This window comes from Dromiciops gliroides, chromosome 3 (genome assembly GCF_019393635.1).
Source record: "Dromiciops gliroides isolate mDroGli1 chromosome 3, mDroGli1.pri, whole genome shotgun sequence".
NCBI classification, from domain to species: Eukaryota; Metazoa; Chordata; class Mammalia; order Microbiotheria; family Microbiotheriidae; genus Dromiciops; species Dromiciops gliroides.
In genome coordinates, this window is record NC_057863.1 from 466,716,536 (window position 1) to 466,743,974 (window position 27,439).

The following is a 27,439-nucleotide window of genomic DNA, read 5'->3' on the forward strand; positions in this document are numbered from 1 at the left end:
TCACTAAGTTCTACAAATGGCAAAATCTATTTGAGCAAAGCCAAACTGGGAGGATTCAGTTTCTGCAAATGGCCTTATTTCACTGAGGAGCAACACCAGTTGGTTTTAAAATGCCCACCTTGGCTTAATTTAGCTAGATGACATATTGGTTATGTCTAGTATAGCTTACCTACCTGTAAAGACACTGCTTCTGACCCCATAACCATAACCATGTCTTTTTTCCTAAGTTACCTTTGAAGTTTAGGAGTCTTCATTTCATTAGAACAAGGAAAAAAAAGGCACAACACATGCCATTTGCTTCTGTTCAAGTGCCCACATTCCCCATCTCCTCCACAATTCCAACATGTTTAAGGTAAAATAGTTTTAATTGGAGAGTCATTCCTTGGATGATACATGGAGCATTGTGGCTGAATCAGCTCATGTGATTCCTTTTGAAGTACAGCTATTCAATTTTCGGCCATGGATAAATTGTTTCACAAAAGATAAGCCTTTAAGAAATTATCATGTGTATAAAATAACATAAAGTAGGAGGAAAAAAGAAAGAGAAAAACAGAGGATATGATGACCCAAAACTACATAAATGGAAAAAATGTATGCATAAATAGATGAATGGACAAAAATAAAGTGAAAAAGGAGATACTAACTTACAAGTTATTATAGATATTTCACATGATAAAATCCATGTAATATAAATAGAATCACAGAATTTTCAAGTTGGAAGGGACCATGTGGGCAAACTAGTCCAACCAAGCTATGCACAAAAAGGACAGCACTCCTGTACCCCATAAGATCCCCATAAGATTCAGTGGCTTCTACCCTCTACTGGAAGATTTGCAAGGAGAGCAATCCCACTAACTCTGGAGGCAGCCCATTCTACTTTTATTAGTCAGGAAATTTTTCTAGACATTACACCTAAATTTGGTGCTTGGCAGTTCCTACACTACTTCTGTTTCTGCACTCTGGGTCAGGCAGAGAAAATCAAATCCCTTTTCCTCATGACAGTCCTTCAAATACTTGGACTCAGCTATCATCTGTCTGTTTTACTTCCCCATCTCCATTCTTTTGTTCTTCAAACTAAACATCCCCAGTGCTTTCAATCAATCCTTAAAAAAACAAGAACTCAAACCCCAGTCATTGACAAAATTACTTATATTGTTTTTATCTGGATGATCTCTCGTCTAAGCTTTCTTAAACTGCTGAACCTAAGACTAACACACCTAGATGTGCTCTGAGTAGAAGAGAACACAGAGAGATTGTCAGCTCCTTCATGCTAGAAGGTATGCCTTTCTTAATGTACTAAGTGAACTTCCCTACCACATCACACTGCAGACTTACATTGTACTTGTTGTGCAGGCATTTTCAATCCTATCTAACTCTTCATGACCCCCTTTTGTGGTTTTCTTTACAAAGATACTGGAGTGTCTGGCCATTTCCTTCTCCAGCTCATTTTACTGATGAGGAAACTGAGGCAAACATGGTTAAGTGACGGCCAGGGTCACACTGCTATTAAGTGTCTGAGGTCAGATTTGAACTCAAGTGGCACTCTATCCACTGTGCGACCTAGCTGCCCAATATTGAACTTACAACCCATTAAAATTCCATAATCTGCTGGCCTAAACTACATCACAATTTGCACTAACTCTGCTGAATTTTATCATACTAGATTCAGATCAATTTTCTAATCTGTCAAGATCTTTTTGGATCCTGACTTAGTAATGAAGTATGTGAACTATCTCTCCAGATTTTGTGTCTTCTCTACATTTGATGAGCAAGCCATTTATATATTTTTTCAAGTCATTGATCAAAATGACAAATAACAGCTGACTAAGATGTTCCACTGGAGATCTCCTGCCAAGGTGAGTCTAATCAATCAATAATCATTTGTTAAGCACGTACCATCAAGCAGTGTGCTAGGTCCTAGAGATACAAAGATAAATGTGAATGACTCTATGCCTTCAATGACCTTACATTCTATTGGGAGACAGAGACAGAGACAGAGAGACAGACAGACAGACAGACAGACAGACAGAGTCTGCGTGTGTGTCTGTGTGTATGTCACATATGAGATAACCTTGGGCCAGGAAAGGTCTCATGCCAGACAGTGACACATGAGCTGAATCTTGAAGGAAATAAAAGATTTCAAAAGGTGAAGTTAAAGTTAATTCAAGGCAAGGATGACAGACAGGACAGATAAAGTGAAAGAAGATGGCACATTGTGTGTGATTAAACATTGAGGACCAGTTTAACTGAACAAAGAGAGTGTGTGGAGGAGAGTAATGCAATAAGGCAGGAAAGGTTGGGAAGGAGCCAGGTTGTGTTAATGGTCTTTATATGCCATAGAGAGGAGTTTATAGCTGATTCTTAAAAGTAATAGGGAAAAACTCAAGACATTCAATGAATTGTAAGGTATATTCAACTGACTGGTGAATTGTTGATATTTTAAGTTGTTAATAATAGGTTGGGGTTTTTTTTATTTAAAAGCATTTTTTTGTACAATAGGTTAAAGTCAGAAGCATAAAACTAGTGGCTATAGGAATCAAACCTAATGTATATCAAAGAACTAAGTTTCTATAGTGATTAGGCAAGAAACTCAGAGAATTCCACACACAATCCCGAAATGTGATGTGGGAGTACAAAGTGGGTAAGAAATACATGAAAGGCTCTTACCCCAGTCCTCAGATTACTTATATATCATTCTCAAAAGTTTTATTGTATCCTCATGGCAAGGAGACCTGCTGATTCCCATCAATTAAGTCTTATGCAGTACATTTACAGAAAAAGTCAATTTTCCCAGTCTGTTCAATGTGCTCAGGAAAGCAAGGGGGAAATATAGAACAGACAGTTACTTCAGTCCCTGTGGTTTGGGGGTGTGAGGGCAGGAATATAATCCTTGAGAATTATACCTAGCAGGGGCAGCTGGATGGTGCAGTGGATAAAGCACCAGTCTTGGATTCAGGAGGACCTGAGTTCAAATCTGACCTCAGACACTTGACACTTACTAGCTGTGTGACCCTGGGCAAGTCACTTAACCCTCACTGCCCCATCCAAAAAAATAACAACAACAACACCCCCATCCCCCCAAAAGGGGAGAATTGTACCTAGCTAGTAATTGTCTGAGGCCACATTTGAACTCAGGTCATCCTGACATCAGGCCCGACATTTTATCTATCCACTGTATCACCTAGCTGCCACCCCTGCCCCCAAACCTCTAGAAAAACACAGTTTAGTGAATAGTTATTTTATACACAGAGTGGGCAGCTGAAGCCAGATGAAGATTCATCTTCATGAGTTCAAATCTAGCCTCAAACACTTACTAGCTGTGTGACCTGGGCAAGTCACTTAACCCTGTTTACCTCAGTTTCCTCATCTATAAAACAAACTGGAGAAGGAAATGGCAAACTACTCCAGTATTTTTGCCAAGAAAACCCCAAATGGGGTCACAAAGAACTGGACATTGCTGAAAAATGAATGATCAACAACAATATACAGAGTATATAGGTATAAAGCAAACCACCAAATCCTTCAGATTCTCTTTCTGCATGGTCAATGGACTATTCACTATTTTGCAAAACATTTACCCAAAACTTATTCAATGTCATACTATTATTTGAAAATGAAGCTGCTCGGGGGCGGCTAGATAGCACAGTGGATAGAGCACTGGCCCTGGATTCAGGAGTACCTGAGTTCAAATCCGGCCTTGGACACTTGACACTTCCTAGCTGTGTGACCTTGGGCAAGTCACTTAACCCCCACTGCCCCGCAAAAAAAAAAAGAAAGAAAATGAAGCTGCTCATCATATATATCCCAGCTTCAAACAAAATACTTTCCAAGCTCAACAAAAGCAAGGAAAACAAAAGGACTGTACACTCATGGTCTCCTATAGGGCCATATAACATAGTTCTAGGCTGAACATAAGCCTAATTATTTTTATTCACGATTGCACTTACCAACTATACATGTGTACATTTACATTGATCTTTATAGATCTAACACAATAAGTACATCGGAAATTATTTTTCATGGTTAAGCAGTAATCAAAGATATTCACTATCACAGTGAAAGGCATTCTGGGTTTGGAATGAGAAGACCTCAGTTCAAATCCTGCTATGCAATTTACTACCTATGTGAGTTTAGACAGATCACTTAACTACTTTGGTTCCTCTCTGTTCTCTTAGGTGCCTTCTATCTTTAAGCCTATGGTCCTATAAAACACTAAGTGATCACAGGACCATGGATTTATTTCGGCAAGGAACCCAGAAGCAGAGATAAATAATAGACGGATGGATGGATACACACATGCATAAATACACATTTACACATACCTTTTTAATAATCCCTTTTCTAATAAACTCTTTGTACACATATAGCTCCATATCACAGTAATAAGGGCTATGGGAAATAGAATTTTCTCAGCTGTAAGGAGATACTAAAGAATCTTGAGAGATGGGAGCCAAGAACTTTGGAGCTCTAAAGAAAGGGACAAGATAGGTCAGCACCAGCTTATGGCAATGTCAGAGGCTGAAGATTTAAGGAGGAAGTAGTGACCTGATGGGTTGTGCTTTGATTGGGTGGACAGCTATATCAGATGTGCGACACACATGCAAACACACATACATACATGCATACATACATACATACATACACAGAGCTGGGTCTATAGATAACTTCTTCCATCACTGGCCTCTCTTCTAGTGAATGCAATGCTTTAGTTTTCATGCTGACCTCTCCCATAGTCCCAGACCACCGCCCACAAGATCACTTCCATCTGGAAACACAAATAGGAAGCACATCTTCTGGGTGCGTGTGATAGAGCTGATTAAATCCTTCTGAAAGTTACAGAAGAATAATACACACAGGAAGGCACCAAGAAATCTCACGCACCACAGCTATACTGACACTGGCTCAGAGATTATACCCAGATCTTGTACAAATAATGGTAGGTTATTCCCAAGCCAGCACCTTTATGTGACTGGGGCTCTATAAGTTGCCATTAGGGAAGGGAATAAGCATTTATATAGTGCCTGCTATCTGCCAGGCACTGTGCTAAGCACTTTATAAATATCTCATTTGATCCTCACAACAACCTTGGGAGGTAGATTCTGTTATTATCCCCATTTTATAATTGGGAAAACTTGAGCAAACAGAAGTGAAGTACTTTGGCCAAGGTTACACAACTAGTATCTGAGACCAGATATGAACTCAGGTCTTCTCGACTTCAGGCCAAGAACTCTCTCCACTGTACTACTGAACTACGTGAATCATTCAATCAATTAATTAAATTACTGCTCCCCTCCTGGTTCTGGAATAGGATTCTTTCAAGGTATCTTGCCCCTAAATCAGGACCCAAGTATAACTCTTCCTGCCACTGAACCAGGGCAGGAGTGTCCTATGTCCTTTATGCCGCTACTGGGATGGGTTTTGAATGCCAGGTGGATTTGATTAGGTACAAAAAGAGAAACCTCTGAAAATTTCTGAGTAGGGCAGTGATGTCGTTAGTGTTGTAATTGTTGTACTCCTGCTACGTGATCAACACTGTGCTTATTCACAGAGGGCTATTTCAAACGTAATGCTATTTTGTCTAGAAAATGTTGCCACACGATCCTTACACACAGCTGGTAAGAATCCATTTTCTAATAAGCTATTTTTGTAGCAACACCAAGTCAGTTATATTTATATCAGTTTTGAAATTCACTCAATGATGTATTAGAATCAGATACAACTTTTTTTTTTAATGTGGGTGAAATGATAACATGGAGAAAGACTGAATGCCACATGAAGAGTTGGTCAGGACACAAAGAATAAACAGAATATAGAGGAAAGTGTCTTTGACACTTAGTAGCTCTCCCTCAGACATTTGGGCCCTGGTTTTTTGCAGATTATATCTATTTGATATTCACTCAGAGACTTCCAAGAAAGAAATTTGTTCAGGCTGTTAGCTCACCTGCTGTCTTAATTACTCATGTGCCCTTCCAAAGGCATAATAAAAACTGAATATTAGCAAGTCTTGTTAAGAACAGCTCAGAGCTCGAGGTGTTTGTGGTTAAAATAGCCCTTAAATGTATACTGGTTTTTCCCTGAGAAGGGAAAAGCTTTCTTTGAAGGTCAACAGCTGCAGGCAACAGGTACAAAACCAAGTTTACTAAATGTGACAGAATTTGACTCCATACCAAACAGTTGGAAGGTCTCTTGACATGGAACATTTTTCTGAGATGGGAAAGACCACAGATTTATGGAAGGAAGCAGCAGATCTGGAAGTAGGTCTCTTATTCCCTTTCTTCTGTGGCCAGAAATCATCAAAAACTCTGTAGCTTAGAAATAAGTTCTGAAGAATTAGCTTTTGTTTAATTTACCCTGGGTATTTTTCCTTCCCTAAAGTAAAAATATTTATCTGATCTTTTCTATGTAATCTTTATCATCATAAAAATGAATGGACAGCAAGTAAAATCATGTAAAGAAAGGATTAAGGGGCAGCTAGGTGGCACAGTGGATAAAGCACCGGCCTTGAATTCAGGAAGACCTGTGTTCAGATCTGACCTGAGACATTTGACACTTACATGCTGTGTGACCCTGAGCAATACACTTAACCCTTATTATGCCCACCCAAAAAAAAAAAAAAGATGAAGAAAAAAAGAAAGGATTAAATGAGAAGGTCTTGAATGACTCAGTTCCATCCTTGCCTAGGTAAAAAATAAATAAATAGATAGATAGATAGATAGATAGATAGATAGATAGATAGATAGATAGATAGATAGATATGATGGGTGTTGTGTGTGCTCGCGCGGCATGGTGTGTGTATACATATACATACTACATGTCACCCAATGACTACAATTTTGAACAAAATTAAGAAAAGAGAATTTTATTCTCTCTCATCAACCTAGCAAAGACTAGATTTTGAATTCTCAATAAGAGAATACCAAAGCAGATTTGGTACCTACTTAGTTTTTCTATCCACGCACTATGAAACTAGTTTTCTATCCACAATGAAACTAGTTTTTATCCACGATGCATACTGCCTCTCTACCTAATGTTGGTCAAAGTTGAAAACCTCATAGTGGGTCCTGTCTGATTTAAGACATTGATTTTATGATGGATTTCTTCATAACCCATCTATATAATAACAACTCAAATTTATATAACTATCCAATGAGAAAGGTTTGTGACACTTTTATTAGCAGCATTTCACAAATGAGGAACCCGAAGTTTAGAGAGGGTAAATGGCAAATTAGGGATTAGAGATGGCCATGTGAGAATCATGTTTATAAAAGAACAGAGTCTGCAGGAACCGTGTTTCTTAAGAGCAACAGAGTCATGTACACTGTAACAAATCATTGACGGGGCAGCTAGGTGGTGCAATGGATGGAGCACCGGCCCTGGAGTCAAGGAGTACCTGAGTTCAAATCCGGCCCCAGACACTTAACACTTACTAGCTGTGTGACCCTGGGCAGGTCACTAACCCCAATTACCTCACACACAAAAAATCATTGACAAACTTTCTAACACCCTACTTATGTTTCTTTACAGAATACTCTCTGAACTTTCCATAGAAAGCATTACAACAATTTCATTGTTGTTCAATCAATTTTTCAGTCATGTCCAAAATCTTTGAGACCCCATTTGGGGGTTTTCTTGCCATTTTCTTCCCCAGTTCATTTTGCAGATGAAGAAAACTGAGGCAAAGAAGGTTAAGTGACTTGCCCAGGGTCACACAGTTGGTAAGTGCCTGAGGCCAGATTTCAGCTCAGCAAAATGTCTTCTTGACTCCAGGTCCAGCATTCCATCCACTGTGCCAGCTAATTGCCCCATACCTTTCTAACACTCCTGCATAAATACTTATTTCATAAGTAAATTTATTATTTATCATTGATTATTTACATAATACTCTCAAGTTTCCATTACAAGATTTTCACTATCTAGGCACCAAGAAAGAGAGAAGGAAACTTTTATTTTCAACTTACAAAATAAACTGAAGTAGTACAATAAAATGACCTAAGAATCCAGATATCAAAAAGAGAAAGATCAAAAATAAGGCCAAGATTGCCCCATAAATTAGGTACAAAGATAAAAAACTCCCTTGGAAGATGATGTGCTAGTCCAGCCAAAGTAGTACCTGGCCCCACATGAAGAGAAGACGTCACATAATTAGACTGGATTGTGTTAGTAGTCCTTTTTTGTTGCAATGTCTCGGGCTGAGAGGAAGTTTCCTAAGGATTTTGGATCTGGGTTTCCCTTCTACCCTGCAGACATTATGTCACCTAAGCCATATTTAGTCTATCAATTAAACTCATAAAAGATCTGATCCTACGAAATGACTCTGAACTTTTTCACTGTCTTTATAAGCAAGGGAAACAGAGTTTAAGTGGATGAATCCAGATAATGGGGGGACGGAGAAGGTAGATTCCAAATTACATTGTCTAAACTACAAAGATCATCTGGGTAAAAAGTAGGTCTAAATTTTTGTCTAAATTTTCTGGAAACTGGTATCTCCCATTGAAGAACTGCTTTCATAATCCAGGTAAATTAACTTTAAACATTTACTCTGAGGAGACCAGAAGTGGGTACAAGTTTTTCTTTTTTTTTTTTTGGTGAGGCAGTTTGGGGTTCATGACTTACCCAGGGTCATACAGCTAGTGCTGCAAGTGTCTGAGGTCGGACTTGAACTCAGGTCCTCCTGACTCCAGGGCCGGTGCTCTATCCACTGCGCCACCTAGCTGCCCCTATATTTTTTTTCAGAACAGTAATTAGCATCTTTACAATTCTTGGGTAGCTAGGTGGTACGATGGATGGTGGTATGCCTGGAATCAGGAAACTTGAATTCAAATCCTGCCTCAGACACTTCTTTGCTGTGTAACCATAGGCAAATTGCTTAATCTCTCTCAGCCTATGTTTCTTAATCTATAAAATGAGAATAATCATAGCACCTACCCTACCCCTACACTGGTACCTACTATGTTCAAGGCACTATGAAGAGTACTAATACAGTATAAAAAAGAATAAGAGGGGAGAAAAAAGAATAAGAGGTGGCAGCTAAGTGGCACAGTGGATAAATCACCCGCCCTGGATTCAGGAGGACCTGAGTTCAAATCTTACCTCAGACACTTGACACTTACTAGCTGTGTGATCTGGATAAGTCACTTAACCCTCACTGCCCTGAAAAAAAAAATAATAAGATATAGTCCTGCTCTCATGATACACAATGGCATGTTGTTAGCTTGGGCATTTGGATGTCTTTGTCCATACACTGACAGAAGGAAGCATAGCATAATGGATAGACCATTGGACTTGAGTCAGGAAGACTTGAGTTTGAATCCCACTTCTGAAACTTATTATTTATATGACCCTATCCAAGTCACTAACTTGTGGCTCCCATTTTCCTAATTTGTAAAAACAAAGGAGTTGGATTTGTTAACCTCTCAAGTTGGAGTGAGGATGACCTGAGTTCAATTCCACTTCACACACAAATTGGATGTGAGACCTGGGCAAGCTCCTTAATTTCTGCCTCATTTTCCTCATCTGTAAAACAGAAATAATAATTGCATCTACCTCCCAGGATACTGCGGGAGTCAAATAACATATGTAAAGCACTTTACAAACCTTAAAGCATTCAATAGCAAGCCAGCTCATTATTATTGTTGTTGCTACTGTTATGAAAACCAGTATTTAGATCACCCTACACCGGTTAAGCTATACACAAAGAATCAAAAGCAAATATCTTTAAACATATCACTCATGGATTAAACTTCTTTATTGTCCTGTGTCCTCCTCTGGAATCCTGTGGCTTCATTCTATCGTTTGTTTGGTACTTATAAATCTAAGGTCCAGGAGACAGGAGAGATGGCCTTGTCCAACTCTCCCATTTCACACATGAGAAGACAGAGGTTCCCCAAAATGCACAGTTAGTGGCCAAGGCAGGGTTAAAATTTGTTTCCTGTTTCCCAATTCAGCACTCTAATACAATTTCCTCTCCAAAAGACATATTCTAGAGATGTACCAAGTAAGAAAGGCCTAAAGAGGTTAAATGATTTGCCCAGAGTTCAGACTGCTTGTTATATGAAACAATGTCTTATGCTTCCTTGTATTCCTGGTGCTGGCAGAGGGTCCTGCACACTGACTGAATGCTTTGGTGATGAACATGGCAGAAAGCAAAGAGCACTAGATTTGGAATCAAAGGACCAGAGGTCAGTTCCCAGATCTAACATCTACGGTCTGGATGACTCTGGGCAAATCATTTCATCTTGATGAACCTCAGTTTCTTCTTCCATAAAATGAGAGGGTTGGAAACTAACTGGCCTCTGAGCTCCCTCCAATACTAAATCTATGACCCTATGAGAACGGGAGATCCACAGGCTTCAACAAGAAGGATTCACTGACTCAACCCCTCTGACATACTTCCCAGCCCCACCTGTGGGGATGGGGATGAGTTCAGCCAAAAGTACAATAGTTTCCATTCCAAACATGACTTGTACCTCTGTCTAGTCACATGGGGGCTGAATTATAAAATCCTTCTGCAGGAAAGTCCTTTGGTGAGATGAATAAGCTAAACTCATTCTCAGAGCCTCCTTTTCCTTCCACATAGAAGTTTCTACTCCTGGGTACCCTTGGCAGACCAAGCATCAATAAAAAATCTCAAGCTTTGGAAATGCTCCTATGCCTCTACAAGTTGCTCCAATAAGAAGGATTTCAAACCTCTCCAGATGATTTATAAGAAAGATTGCAAGGGGGCAACTAGGTGGTACAGTGAATAAAGCACTGGCCCTGGATTCAAGAGGACCTGAGTTCAAATCTGGCCTCAGACACGTGACACTTACTAGCTGTGTGATCCTGGGCAAGTCACTTAACCCTCATTGCCCTGTGAAAGAAGGAAGGAAGGAAGAAAGGAAGAAAGAAAGATTGCAAGCACTGTAATATCCAGGATAGTTGTGTGTTTTTTTCCATTAGACTGATGTCTCTCCTATATGATCTCAAGCAGTTCTGCAGACAGTCCTGGGAGGGGAAATATAAGGGTTTGAAACAAGTGAAAGACAACATTTCTCATTCCGGGAAGTTTTGAAGACCTGTGAGTATGTGGTACCCACAAACAGGCTATAATTAAAGCCTATCATCATTTTCATTCTAACTGGACTGTAAAAATATGCTCTGGGCTGAAACCTTGGAATGTACATTCTTGGTATGGATGCATTTTTTCCCTTTTTACAACTCTTAGACAAAAAAAGAAGCATACACAAAAACCCCAACACTTTCCGTTGTTTCTCGTTATGGATTTGCTAAAAAAGAAAACCAGAAGGTTATATAGCTTATAGACTATTGTGGTGAAGTTTTCTTAATTTAGAAAAAATTTATTTTTTTCTAGATAGTTATAGCTTCTTTCTGAGACACAAATTTTCAGGTCAAGAGTTCAGGCTCTTTAGCTCCATAACCTTACTCCCCACCAAGATGAAAGGAATAACTTTTAGATGTTCTTCTGTTTTTGTTCTGTCCACCACCTTTTTGTTTTCTCTCCCCTCTTCCTGTACCATTTTGCTCTCATTTTCTTAATTTGGGGTAACTGAAAACATTATAGAACTTACTGTCTCATCACTTGAAGAGATAAATTCAAATTTTGTGAATCTCCGTCGTTATGCCTTTCTCTGTCATTTACAAATTGTGTGTGCACGTGTGTGTGTGTGTGTGTGTGTGTGTGTGTGTGTGTGTGTGTGTGTAAATGGTGTCCAAGGAAGGGTATTTAAGTTTGTCAAGTTACAAGGATAATAAGCAGAACTATAGGAAAGTAAACTGACATACCTTTTCTAGGTGAAATGACAGTTGATTTGATTATGAACTAGATTAAGAACTAGAAAGGGGAAGGGAAATGGAGGACACAGATCCAGTACCAATGCAGTTGGAAAAACGATGGCCTGGGAATATAAAGTGAGATATGACTGGAGCCAAGCTTAGATACAGTAAACTGAGGAAACAAACCAGTTGTGACAGTGGAGCTGCAGGGCAGGAAATTCTGGGAGTGAAAAGGTTAAGGCCTCCAGGGCATGGTTTCAGGCCTTTGCACCCTACACCATGAATAGGCTCCAATCCTTATTGCTCTTGAAAACTTAATACTGAACATCAATACAACCACTAAATCTGCTGGATGATCACTTACAGCCAAATTTTAACTAATAAAACATCATTACTTTTTTCCATGTCTCTTACTACCCACCAAATTACCTCATTTTCCTCCCCCGAATACAGAATAGAAATATTTCCTTATTGACAAATGTGTGTGAATGTTTTATTTATATGATATGTATGTATGTGTATATGTATACACATGTGTTTATGCACATATACATATATGTATGTATCCAAGGAAAAAAGAATACATTGACCCTGTGAGAGAGGATGTGTGTTTTTTCTGCACCTATTATCATTTCTCCACCAAAGAGTAAAGATATGTTTCATCCTTTTTGTCAAGTCACAATTGGTCACAACTTTTGTAAGAGTTCTATCAGAGTTGTTTCCTTTCAAATTCTTGCATAAATTGTTCTTCTGGTTCATCCAATTTTATTCTGCCTAAGATTACATAAATCCTTCCATTCTATCGCTCATTTCCTATGAAATAAAGTTCCATTATATTTATACACTACAATTTATTCAGCCATTCTGAAACTGATAGAAACCTATTATGTTTCAAATTCTTTTTACAACAACAACAAAAAGGTTGCTATAAAAAGGATCCTTTTCTTCCATCCTTGACCTCCTGTAACCATATCCCTAATAGAAGACTCAAAAACCATGTGCAGTTTAGGAGTTTGAGGGGTATAGACCCAAACCACCCTCCACTATGGTTGGACAAATTCAGAGCTCCACCAACAGTGCACTGGGGTGCCTGTTCTGTCATGATTCTTCCAATAATTAAAACTTTCCTCTTCAATCATCATTGTCTATCTGATAGCTATAAGAGCAAACCTCACAGGTTTTTGTTGTTATTTTTTTTGGGGGGGGGTGTTGGGGTTTTTTTGGTGAAGCAATTGGGGTTAAGTGACTTGCCCAGGGTCACACAGCTAGTAAGGTTTAAGTGTCTAAGGCCGAATTTGAACTCAGGTCCTCCTGACTCCAGGGCTGGTGCTCTATCCATTGCACCACCTAGCTGCCCCCCTCACAGTTCTTTTAACTTTCTTTTCTCTGTTTATTAAACTTGTAACATTTTCCCACAAGGTTATCAATACCTTACATTGGTTAATTTGAAAACTGCTTTTCATTTCTTTTGACCATTTATCATTTATTTCATATTCTCAACAAGGGAACACTAGTATCCAAATCAGCCATGCTCAAAACTTCTTCCCTCTTCTTTCCCCACTTTGGCAAACCATTTAATAAGTGCTGTTCATTTGACATATCTTTCATACCTCTCTCTTCCTCACCACTCTCACTGCCACCATTAGCATTATCATCATACCTAGCATGTATATTGTGCATTAAAGTTTTCAAAACACTTTAAATCTGTATTTGATCCTTACCACAACTCTGAGAAAATACTATTATCTCCATTTTCCAAACAAGAAAAGTAAAGCCAAGAGAAGTAATGTGTCTTACCCATTGCTCTTTCCTTGATTTCTCCTCTGAAAACTAATCTGAACTAAATTCAGATATGTATATTCCACTGGAATCGAATTTAACTTGAGACACTTTTGCGAGTTAGAATTAGAACTCGATTCCCAGAAGACTGTGAGGTCCTCTAGCTGTTCAAGATTGTGGTTGACATTATATTGACTGCATCAAAACCCAAGACATTATACAGCCTTCTGGAAGAGATCTATAATCACGCAGAGGAGTTTGGTCTGTTGAAACATAGGAAAGACCAAACGGAGAAAGAATGTCTGCTGCCCAGATTTCAATATGTGTCTTAAGGGGAAACCTAGAGAGTTTATCCAACAGTTTGTGTATCTGGAACAGAGGACAGTGAGGCAAACCTGGAGTTGAAAAATAGAAAGAATGGGCTAGATTGATTTTAGAAAGTTGCAAAATACTTTTACTGACCTAATGTTTCCCATAACAGCTAAGGTTCAACTTTTCAATGCAAACATGTGAGTGGTGTTGCCATATTGTCAAGACTTGAAACATCAGTGCCACTGAAGAATTAAAAATGAGCACCACATAGTGGGTACATGCTGGCTCTAAGCAGGCTGCAGTATAATCAAAAAGGAACTCTAGGGGCAACTAGGTGGAACAGTGGATAAAGCACTGGTCCTAGATTCAGGAGGACCCAAGTTCAAATCCAGCCTCAGACACTTGACACTTATTAGCTGTGTGATCCTGGGCAAGTCACTTAACCCTCATTGCCCTGCGGGGAGGGGGGGCGGGGCTTAATTTACAAAAAAGGTATTCCAAAGAAGAACAGGAGTAAAGGATGTCATCCAAGAGTTTTATGATAGAGAAGATGTGGCAAAAGTAAGGGATGACAGATGGATGACCAAAGCACTCCCTCCATTAGGACCCTTGTGATGTTGGAAGAAAGTGAGGAAGGTCTCTGGAACTAGGTGGAGGGTGCCATGTGGTAAACTTTGAGAAGGACTTCGATAAGAATTACAAGGGGTTTAAATTGGTTATGAACTACATCTTTGAAGGGAGCTACTGAATTGATGAAAACACTAATCCATCTGAATATCTGGGAGAGAATTAGTACATTTCTAATATGACATTTCAATTTCATGTTACATGCATGCATAAGCATGTCCTTTGAGTATATATAATACATTTGATTAAACCAATTGGTTTTGTATATTGTTGTTTATTAATCATAAAGGTACTTTGACTGAAGATAAAAATGTACTACAACCTTTAGGACAGGGACAAATCCATATTTTCTATAGCAATGATTCAACATTTTAAGTAAGCAAAAAAAAAAAAGTCGATGGAATGTATTTCTGATACAAAATGATAATTAAGTATGTTATATAATAATATCCTATATGTACTAATAAAATACATAATAAATATAAATTTAAAGATTAATTTGTGCTTCAAGAATTCATATAATGGAGGTACCTGATGTCATATGACAAAATCATCTTTCACATTAGAATTTCCAAAAGCATTTCTGATAAACTTCAATTTTTAAGTATCTGAATGCTCTTGATAGTCCAAATCCTACCAATTTAATGACACAAAACATTTCCAAGATATACTTGATTGTAACATTATCTGTTGGTGTTGACTGGAAATTCAGTTAGAGAGACTAGAATGTAATCAAGTATCACTGTGTCTTAGATCCTAACGATGTTTTTCGGATATAAAAGAAATAAAGCCAATAAAACATGTTTTAAAAGAATAAATTAATGCTTACACTACAGTCATGTGACTTATTAAAGAGTTTCAAAACAAACTGAAATCTTTATAAAAACTTAGCATAACTAATAAGTACATACTTAGTCTCTAAATGATGCATCTTTGGTCCCTCAGATGGTGAGTCTTGGGGTGATGCACCTAAGTCATGTGGTTTTTATATTATAATTGGATGAAGAATGAACTAAAACAACCTCTTCCACCACACACTATTAGCTCTTGTCAGAAGAATTTTATACTCCTGATTAATGGTGGTTTGTTGTTGTTTTTTGAAGCTTCATCAACATCATTTAAATTGAATATACTTCAGAAGCAGATTGTCAAAAGCAGCTCTTGTGGCATTTTAACTAAAGATATGCAGGCAGAGAAAACAATCTGGTGGTGGCATAAAAAAATGAATCAGAATGGGGAAACAGGAAGTAATGGGGTTAAGAGAGCAAATAGGTAGAGACGATGAGAAATGAGGCAATTGTGAAAAAAAGAGGATAATAAAAGAAAAGCAAGAAAAATTTGAAGTATAGAGGACAAAGAAGAGGGGAAAAGGAAGATGAGAGAACTCAATACCAATCAGTTTATTCTTATGTAAAATTCAACATGTAATTCTTATTTCTTCCTTTTCAATCTCAAACACTATCAAATGGCAAAGTCCAAAATTGGCATCTAGGCAAATACCAGTGGATCATAATTCTTAGACTGGATTCTAATTTATATACATTTATATCATATAAAGGCAAGTAGGCCTGCTCATAGCAATGCTCTTTTGCATTATAAGAATCCATGAATCAGTTTTAAAGGAAATTCAAGAAGAGTTATCCCTGAACTTAAGGTTTGTTTTTTTCAAACACATTTTTTAAAAAATTAAACTTAACTGGGTTTTTTTTAAGTTTGCTAATTTCAAGTATAGCTGCCTATACTTGAAGCAACATCCTGTTCTTGTATGTTAACTCTTTTCAAGTAAATTAAATTTCTATTATACTTAATTTATAGGCAGAAAACGTGCTGAATGTGGAACCAAAAGACTTGAAATAAGAGTACTGGGCCTAAAGTCAAGAAAAACTGAGTTCAAATGCTGCCACAGACACTTCCTAGCTGAGTAGCCTTGGGCAATTCATTTAACCCTTGTTGGGCAGTTTTCTCACTGGTAAAATGAGATAATAGCATCTACCTCCCAGGGTTGTTGAGAGGATCAAATAAGTTAATGTAAAGCACTTCTGCACATCTTAAAGCACTATACAAATGCTAGCTATTATTATTAGTATTACCTTATTCTCTGGGCCTCATTTTCCTTCTCTATACACTGAGTAGATTAGACTAAATTATTTCTGATGATTTTCTCATTCTTTTTATTTTTCCCTGACTTAAAATGTTGACAAGTAGATCTAGCCCTAAATAAAATTGCAACTAGGCCAAATAAAACCTGATCTATATTTAATGATTTGTTAGACATGGTGCTTGAATGAGATCTAAGGCCTTTGGGCTTTTTTTGGTTTTTTGCAGGGGGTTGGGGGAATGGAGTGGTGGTAAAGAACCAGACATGACTCAAATACTAATATTCCTACCAGGATTCAGACATGAAGAAAAGGAAAAGGAAAAAGGGGAAAAGGCATTTATTAAGTGCCCACCCACATACCAGGCACTGTGCTAAATATTTTACAAATATTATGTCATTTGATCTTCACAACAACCTTGGAAAGTAGGTGCTATCAAATTACTCAGTTGAAGAAACTGAGGCAGACATGAACTAAGTTGTCCCAGGTCACATAGCTTAGCAAGAGTCTGAGGCTGAATTTGAACTAAAGTCTTCCTGACTCCTGGCCCAGCACTCTCTGTATGACAGCTTTGCTGCCAAAATAACAGTGACAACACAGATTATTACTGAGAATCCTTCAAGACTGAACTTGGTCCATATAAACCTGAGGTTTTAGCTCTGGATTGTAGCCATATTATAAAGGAAACAATTGATTTAAATGTCAAAATCCTAAGACCTTGACTTTATTATTAAGATCCTCTCCCATGTAGAACAAAAAAGAAAAAGGAAATAGGAGAAAAAAGACAAAAGAGAGAAAAGGACAAATTAATAGAACACAGAGTTAAAATTCACATACCACTGACACAATTTAATCATCTTGACTCTGCAACATTTTGTGAAATTATATCCTAGACATGACCATTCCTGTAATAGTTTCCAGTCATGCAATTTGGATGACATGGGACTGGTTAGTTAAGATTCTTAGTTAACCAGGGGCAGCTAGGTGGCACAGTGGATAGAGTACTGGTCCTGGAGTCAGAAGGACCTGAGTTCAAATCCAGTCTCAGACACTTGACACTTACCAGCTGTGTAACTCTAGGCAAGTCAGTTAACCCCAATTTTCTCAAAAAAAAAAAGATTCTTAGTTAACCCAGTGAAATTGGGAACCATAATATAAATAATGTAATAATGTAAAGGTAAGGTAAATAATTCATTGGTCAAAAGAATTCTTTTTATGCATAGGGAAGGGAAGGAGGGACATTAGACATTAATTTAATCTGATGTTTCTTCAGTAAAAGGATACTGGAACTAGCCTCTTTTGGAAGAACCATAAAAGAACATGGTATTCCTTATCATTAAAGACATAAAACCATTCAATGCCAAAAAATATCCCCTACTGAAGACATTTCCTAGTCTTATGGAAAACTGATATGTCTCATTAATTCACCCATTATCTGTCTCTGTCCCTGTCTCATACACACACACACACACACACACACACACACACCCTGAGCTCCCATTGAGTGAAAAGAACCAAGGAAAGCTGAAAATGAGAACAGGAAGCTCTTTTGCTTCTCAAGGTACTTCTAAAATTCTCCCCCTGATAATTTTTTTAAAATTTCAATATCACAAGCCCTTTACCTTTCCACATATCACCCTCTGTTAACTTTTTGTTCAGGATTTTGAGTAACTGCTCCATAAAGCTTAAAGAATTTAGCTGATGTAATGCTAGCTTATTATTGTACACCATTTATCCAATCTAGTAGCTCCCCAAGTGATTTTCCTAAAGCACAAGTCTGATCACATTATTTCACTACTCAATAAACTAGTGGTTCCTTATAAAGTTCAAATTCAAATTCCTGTTTAGTATTTATAGTCCTTCAAGATCTGATACTAACCTACCTTTTCATACCTTATTATCCATTACACTTCCCCTCTCCTCACTCTACTGATCATCAAACTGTCCTTTTTGTGATACTTCAAACATGATACTCCAACTTTTCACATGCTGTCCATTCCTAGAATGTATTCCATCTTTATTTCCACCCCTTTGATGCCCTAATTTTTTTTCAAAGTTTACTTTAAGCATCATCTTCAGTACAAGGCCCTTCCTGATCCCCTAGCCACTAGTCTTCTCCCCAAATTATCATTTATTATGTATTTATTTTATGCATTACCATATAGGTATATGTTATTTCCTTCAATAGATTGTAACTTTTTTGAGAATAGAAATGATTTCTTTTTCTTATTTTTTTTTTTGAGGGGTGTCTTTGTATTCCTAGTACCTATCACAGTACTCTGACATACAGTAGTTGACTTATAAATCTTTGATAATAGATCAGTGCCAACTATGGCCTAGTATATAACTTCATTTCATTATCAGATTTTATGATTTTATCTCATTTATTTTTATTGAATAGTGAAAAGGAGTATCCAGAAAGCTGTTAAAGAGTGGTAGGTAGCTCACTATGCTTCATAATGTGGGTCCCTGTAACAGCCACTATCTGTGACAGGAAAAAGGACTTCAATGAAAATGAAAGTTACTATTTTACAAATAGAAGTCCCATTTCCAAAAAAAACAAAGCAAGTATTCTGTGCACCCAGTAGGCTTTTAATAAATGTCTGTTAAGTGAACACATCAAAGTGGGGATATGTCCTCCTTGTTTGCTTCCCGTTCCCAAGTTTGCTGCCTGATTAAAAGGTCTTACCGCAGGGTAGAATGTCTTCCCGAACGAGAAATGCTATTTCCAACAGGTGAGGGTAAGTTGCTTCCTCTGTGCAGGTCTTCAATAGACCTGCTCCATGGTTTTGACTTGTCCACTGAGTTTTCCACATTGTTCTCCAAACTTTCAAAGTCAAAACTGAAAAGAAACAGATTATTATCTTGAAGGCTTGCAAAGTGACATACAAATACACACATAGATTTGCATAACGTACTCCTGCCTATTAAAAATCTATCCTTCCTTCCTTATTTCCATGCATTTTGATAGTAATATATTACATTTTGTTGGGTTTCAGTTATTTTATTCATATCCAAATCTTCATGACTACATTTTAGGGTTTTCTTGGCAAAGAAACTAACATGATTTGTTGGTTCTTTCTCCAGCTCATTTTGCAGATGAGGAATTGAGGCAAACAGGGCTAAATGACTTGCTCAGTATCACACAGCTAATATCAGAGGCTGGATTTGGATCTTCCAGACTTCAGGCCTAGCATTCTATACATTTGAGCTCATGAAGGTGAGTCTTCCTGACTCCAACCCTAGTGCTCTATTCACTGTACCACCTAGCTGCCCCATGTTACATTTAAACAGCATTTTAAGGTGCACATCATCCTATTTTACCAAAAAAAAAAAAATATCCTGACTCTCAAGCAGGCTGACTTCCCCACACTCACAAAGAGGTGTTCAAACCCAGAAGTCCTAACTTCAAGTCCACAGCTCTTTCTACTATACCACATGGTTTTCTTTACTACAGTAAATCCCAGTGGAGTCAAATAGCAAAACAACATATATAAAAATATCTCCTGTGAATTGGAACAGGGCATTAGTTTGAAAAACAGATTGTGGTAAATAATGAACCTGGGCAAAAGAGTAAATGAACAATCCAGGGATACAATCTAGGAACAATTAAATACTCGTGTTATTTTTATGTTTGTATAAAACAAGTATAACAAATGTTGATTTGCCAAGTCATAACAATGCCATAGTGGAGGGGAAAATATAGATCTCACAGCTGTCTTCATTTTCCTTTAACAAATTAATACTTTGCATTTGTACTAATTTATTCCTACCCATCAATTGTGACTGAGTATTTCTCCTGGTGTGCTGGCAAGGGGACTCACCAACCATGTGTGATACATTACCATCATAGTTATAGATTCTCTTTGATTTTTTTTTTTAAACTCTCCTCCCAATGTGTTGCTGTTTAATGTAAGAGATTGTTGTTTCTTTGATTTTTTTGAGGTCTTTATTAATGTTAATCACATTGGAATGAATGGCAAGTTAACTTGCTCACACTTACACCTTTTTGGGAACAGAGGTTTTTTTGTTTTGTTTTGTTTTTTTAAAGTAGGGAGAATAGTGTATCTATCTCATGAACATTTTCTAAATCTCACTTCACTAACTGTTTTTGTGAATACTTCTAATCATTCCATTTTACTAAAATGAATATAACTAGTTAAAAAATATGATCACCCGTCATTCACCAGGGGACTTCAATGGACGGGAGAAAGTATCTGAGTTGGACTGATAGAACTCTCAGGCAGCATGTTCACAGTTCTAAAAAGAGCGATGCTCCATGGCCTTTCATCACACCACTAATATGGTGTCTCTGAGGCCCTGACACTGCAGAGACTTCTCCATAAGCTCATTTCAGCTCATTTTTCTGTTACCCAAAGGAAGACAAAATGGGCTGCCTAAAGAAGCCACATGTACCAAATTCAAAGAATCTCTTCTCTCTTCTTACTGATAGTAAGAAATCCTTTTGTACTTAGATTCTCCTTGTTACCCACATTTCAGAGTAAAAGCTAAAAGTATGCCTTCTGTATCTAATCAGAGTAAAATATAAAGACTCCATGAACAAATGAACTTCCCATAATACATAGTACAGAATGTCTTTAAGGCCAATAACAGTTTTGGTTTTTATCTTTGTACCCCCAGTATCTAGCACCATATATACAAAGGTATTCGGTAGGTACTTAAATGGTTGTTGAATTGAATTAAATAGAAAATGAGGAAATCGTTAACTGAAATATTTTAGGAAAAAAATGAGATTGGAAACCAAGATTCCAAATACTATTCCTTTCTCTCCTATAAGCTTAATAAAAAGCTCAGAACTGTGGATCGAGGTGCCCCTGTCCATCATCATATGTTAAAGACTATGTGCAAGACAACATGACCTAGTGGACAGAGAAGTGGCCCTAGAATTGGACAAACATGAATTTAATTTGTACATCCTACACATCCCGGTTGTGTGGCCCTGAGCAATCACATACCTCTCAGTGCCCTAGGTAATTAAGACTATCAGTTGCCGAGTATCTGCTGATCTACACCATTATCTCTTATACCAATTAAATCACTGTTCTGGTCCAAAAAGAGAGGGGTAAAAAGGTTTCTAAGGATAATCAAGTAAGGTTGGCAGAGAAGAACTATTATTATTATACATATGAAGAGTTAAACACAACGTGTACATAATATATAGTATGACGTTTTTTAAAATATGTGCCAGGACCTACTTAGACCTTTCTTCCACTCCATAAACATAACCCCAAATTTTAAAAATACAGACTATATATAAGTGGGTAATGTTATTTTGACACAGATACACAGTGAGAAGAGGAGGTTGGCAGTTGGATACAATAGAAGTTGATAAGAAACAATCTTTGGAAATGAAAACTATGAAACACAGCTTATATTTTATAGGATAATTTCTCAAGAGAGTAACAACTTGCTCATTTGTTTTTCTGGGTCTGTCCCATATGATTCGTGGGAGGCATCAAAGCTGAAACTCACTAAGCAAGTTGTGGTATTTCAGTTTCTTCATCTGCCAGGTAGGAATAATTATAGCTCTCTCCTGACTACCTCCCAGAGAAATTGTGAAGATTAAAGAGGTAACATCAGTCAAGGACTCAAAATATCATATAAGGTATTGTTATTAAAAGTAGCATTAGGGAAAAAAAACAAGCTACCGCCAAATTGTAAATGAAAATTCTTTCCTTGAGGATCAAGATGCAAGCACATTTCCTCCCTAATTTGTGCATGTAAATATTTGCTCATGAGGAGAAAACATAAAGAAAAAGATAATTTCTCCTTCAAACATAGATTCGCAAAATCGGTAAGCAAATTTTACCAATAATTCTGGTAATAGGAACAATCCATGAACTAGAACAAAACATATTTAACCATAAGTTTCAACAGCATTTTTGAGGAGGAATGGGATCCTCTTCCAAGGACCATTTTATCACCTGTTAGATTCCAATCTTAAACTCACCTATAATTCCAATTATATAATTTGTTCCAAGCTACGATAAACCTTTTTAAATACCACCACAACTGCTTCTACATTTTCTCCTCCTATAGAATTGTACCATTCAATTTATTTTTCTGTAACCACATGAAATCCCAATGCATACAAGCTTAGTTGTACTTACGTTACTGCGTACTGTGCAAATGACAAATATTCCACCAGAACATCAAGACCTTTGTTTTCTTCATTCAAAAACTCTCTGACCCATCTGTTAGAAAAATCATTAGAGAGCAGTTCACTTTATGTTGTTCTACTGAAGGAAAGGAACAGTGGAAACATTTTCTCAGAAACATTCATTGTATGAAAGGAAATGTGGAATAAAGCCTTTAATCTTTCACACAAGTTAAAAGTAGCTCTTTATGTATGGAAACTAAGACAACCAAATCATTACACATGGAAGGACAGGGCGTAAAATTTATATTTTACTGCTTGGACGGCTTTAGGAAACCTCTATGGAACTTTCTAAAAAAGGAAACCTGGTAAATGTTGTACTTTTTTCCACCACAAATTGATCTGCAGTGTACTTGGTAAATGGGCCAAGATTATATGGGGAACTCAACAAGCTGGTAAGATGACGACACAACCACCAAAGTTCAGGCCACATTCCAAAGCCACATTCATCTCCTTTCTGGCGCACCAAGCTGTAGAAACCACCAAACTAGCCAATGTCAGGCCAGTGTTTATGGGCTTCTTGAAATTCAATAGGCATAATGATTTGGCTTAATTTTTTCCATGAACATAAAGAGCTTTGAAAAAGTTACAGGCACTACATAACATTTGCCGAGATATGAAAAATATAATCACTCTTTATAAACTGTATTTTTCAAGTATATATTTCTTTTTCAAAACATTACACTGAATTGATTAGTATAAGTTGCCATTATCATCATTCGAGGAGGAGGTCAAAGTAATAATTAACTAAGCAAAAGACAAGGTATGTGATCTCTTGTGGTTGGGTGCTCCAATCCCTCCTCTGTTGCTAGCTTTGGGGTTAATCCTGAAGGATCTCCTTAGGAGCTTCACATATTTATTATCTCACCATCTTCATCTCTGCAAAGGGGATGATTTAGGATGCTGAGATGAACCTTAGCCAAAAAGCAGGACCACAAAGGTTAACTAATGAAATATCTCTATTGAACTGACAGCTAGAAGTCATTACTACAAAGTGTGTTCCAATAGAGTTGCATTCTTCTTGTCTTTAATCTTCCAAAGAATCCAGGGCCCTTGTTACTATAGTACACAGTAGTATCAATGATTCAGACCAACTACATCAAGCCCTTTCATTTACCCAGAATGGGAGCAGGAACAAGAAGATATAGATATAGCTTAAATGACTGATGGATATTCATGAGAGCAGTCCTGGACTCCAATGGAATTCTATCAAGTCTTGTGTTTAATCTTGCCTGAAGTTTTCAAAGGTAGCTGGAATTTGTTCACCTAGATTAGAATGTCCAAATGCTTTTGTCTACCATGGTATAAATCTCTATAACTTCTAACATCTGTAGGACATCCAGAACCAGTCAATGACCTGAACTGAGCTTTGTTGCAGGGACTTCAGCAAATGTGGCTTCCCAAAACAAAGGTTTAGGAGAGCAGTGAAACAATGAAGCATAACGAGTATGTGTTCAACCAGTGGTTTTTATATTACTCAATAAATCCTGCCATTGGTAGAAGGTGAGGGGGCCTATTCTTCTGTTCTTTGAAATCCACTTTTGAAATCCACTTTGAAATCCAGATTACACTTGTAATCTGTCAAAACAATAGTGATGTGAAAATTTGATAAATCCATGGTTGACACTGGCTGTAGAAGACTAACAAAATGACTGGGCTTCCTACGCAGAAGGGCTCCCATCAATGCCTGCTGAGGGGAAGAAGTGATAGGGGAAGCCTGAACTCTGTCCTTCCCATCTTCTATTACTAGTCCTGAGTTCATGTGGGGACCCTTAGAAGGAAGGACAAGAGGTTAAATTTATCTCTTATTTTCCATTTAAAAGTATTGGGGGGGGGGAGACAGCTAGGTGGTACAGTGGAGAAAGCACCTGCCCTGAATTCAGGAGGACCTGAGTTCAAAGCCGGCTTCAGACACATTTACTAGCTGTGTGACCCTGGGCGAGTCACTTAACCCTCACTGTCCCACAAAAAAAAAAAAAAATTCTGAAAAGGTCCCCATGATGCTCATAAAACTACAGTAGTAATATATGAGTGTCTGATGCATATACAGTTAAGATTTGACACAAGCTAAAAATGTCTAGGAAACACCATTGGTTATGACTAATGATAGGCCTTTGTCATGAAAACTATGCCAAACCAGCTCAGCTGGCTAGTACTGGTCAAGTAAACATTTCCAAACACATATGTGATCTCACAGTATCTCTTTCTAGATTTTTTTTTTAAATGTGATTTATTGCAACTGTTCCCCCCTGTGATTAGGCCTTGGGGCACACTGAGAATTTTTCAAGGTTGATAATTAGAGGTTTAGAAATTGCACACACAAAACCTTTTTTTTTTTAAAGAAACCAGAGAGACACCAGCTCTCAAAATCTGATTCTCAGTTGCTCTTTAAATAAAAACTTCTTTCTACCATATTTATTGATGGCCTCTCTGAAGGAAGATTTGCACCCAGATTTCAGTCAAGGGTGGACATTTATTTAGAAGCCTCTAAAGTGAAGTATCAAGGCCTTCAGCCCTTCTAGAACAACTAAGTCTCAGTCCTCTGAAACTGTACAGCCACCACACAGCACATACTCATTCCCAGGACCCTCTTTGCACTCAGTATACCTTGTATGTATACATAGCTATTTGTATATGGTGTCCCACATTAGAATGTGAGCTTCTGGATGGGCAGGAACTATATTGTTGCCTTTGTATCATCAGGACAGCACCTAGCGCATACTACAAGCTTAATAAATGCTGGCTGATTGACCACTGAGAGTATCTAGAGTATGGAGTCACAGCCAGAGAGAGATAAAAGAAAAAAACGACACTATAAGGTAGCAGTATGACACAGTAGAAAGAACATTTTGGTTGAAGTCAGAGGACCCAAGTTTCATTTTCTGGTTCTGTTGCTTATTACTTATGTAACCCAGGACAAATCATTTAATCTCTATGGTACTCAGATTCCTGATCTGTGAAATGCGGAGGTTGGACTAAAATTATTTCCAAAGTTCCTCAAAGTTCCTATCTCTGTACTTTTCAGGATGAAAAGACGTAAAGCAGGCTGGCTGAAGAACACTATGCAATTGACCCAAAATGCCAATTTGTATATGTTTTGCATACATCTGCACACTTCATTCTTGAAGAAGACCGATGTCATCAAGAGGGTGATGTCTGGACTTGGAAGTGAATTGGATTTAAGTGAGGAAGGGCTGTGCAGAGTCATCAGCCTCACTGTCTCCTCTGGAACCATCAGAGTCCAGTGGCAACTGGAGATGGAACCAGATGCAGTGGGAGATCTTAGCCTTTTTAAGCGGAGGTCATTCCCAGGTCTCAATTTGTCCGAAGCAACATCCATTTCAAGGATTGAAGGGTAAGTAAGAATTAAGGCAAAAGATGGCCTAGTTTGCCTTCAATAAAAGAATCATGTTGGGCAGCTAGGTGGTGCAGTGGATAGAGCACAGGCCCTGGAGTCAGGAGGACCTGAGTTCAAATCCAGCTTCAGACACTTAACACTTACTAGCTGTGTGACCTTGATCAAGCCACTTAACCCCAATTACCTCACCAAAAAAAAAAAAATCAATTGGGGAGGAGGAAGACCCTCAGAGTTCCAGGTAGAGTAAAGGAATGAAAGATGTTCCTGTATTTCTTTTGTTTTTGTTTGTTTGGTGGGGCAATGAGGGTTAAGTGATTCGCCCAAGGTCACACAGCTAGTAAATAAGTATCAAGTGTCTAAGACTGGACCTGAACTCAGGTTGGTGTTTTATCCACCTGAACTCAGGCTGGTGTGTTATCCACTTCACCACCCAGCTGCCCTGTTCATGGTTTTCTAATGGGGTACTCATCAACTCATGCTATGTAGAACAGAGGTGTCAAAAACCCTTGGCCTACATGCACCACAACAGAGTGTGGCCTGAACCAGATTAAATGTGGCTCCTGTCTGATTTTAATATGTTGATACATACTTAAAAAAAGAAATATATCAACATGTGTAGCTTTTGTAGTCAATATGCAACCTTCAGGGATCTTCATGTCCAATTTAGGGGCCTTCATCTGTCCCAACACCATCCCAGATTATAAGAGATGCTGCCTTTAGTGCCCAGTGTAATTCTAGTCCCTCCTTGTTCTGCAAAGGTGCAGGATTTGCCAAAATGACCCAGTTCTGTGGTCTTTCAGCAACTTAGAAAAGTGCTTGTAACTAACCCATTCTAATCACCATGTGGTACCACCACAATTTACACTGATGGGGGGTTTCAGAGTGACTTCAGGAGTAATAAAGAACCATTACATGATCTTGGTTCTTTTGCTCATCATCCCCTGAGTGTGCTCAGCCCTTGTCTCTTTGCTTCCAGCATGTAACTCTGTAGTGTTTGGGGTCTTTTGTTTGATTGCTTTATACTGAACCTTCACTCAAGTGACACTTTTTATATGAAGTCTTCCCTGCACAGTATGCATCGTGAACTAGTGCTCTTAAGATGTCAAGAGACCCAGAGAAAGGTCCCCGAATCCTAAGCAGACATCCTGTGGAAAATATTGATAGGACACAGACAAGATGCACACAGGTTCAAAAGGTGTGCACGGGTTATGATCAGATGCACTAAAGTATTTAAGTTATTGAATCTGTTGGGGGAGGTGAGAAGAAAGAGGGAGTGATAGAAATAAGACATCAATTGTGGCAAAAAAAAAAAAAGAC

General features: G+C 38.0%; 1 protein-coding gene across 1 annotated transcript in view; it reads right to left on the minus strand.

Annotated features, from left to right (window-relative positions):
* Positions 1-27,439, minus strand: part of FMNL2 (formin like 2) — a 384,795-nt gene that overhangs the window by 88,968 nt on the left and 268,388 nt on the right. Inside the window, 2 exon segments of the mRNA XM_043995692.1 lie at positions 19,276-19,428; positions 22,718-22,801. Of these exon segments, the coding sequence (XP_043851627.1) occupies positions 19,276-19,428; positions 22,718-22,801 (237 nt within the window).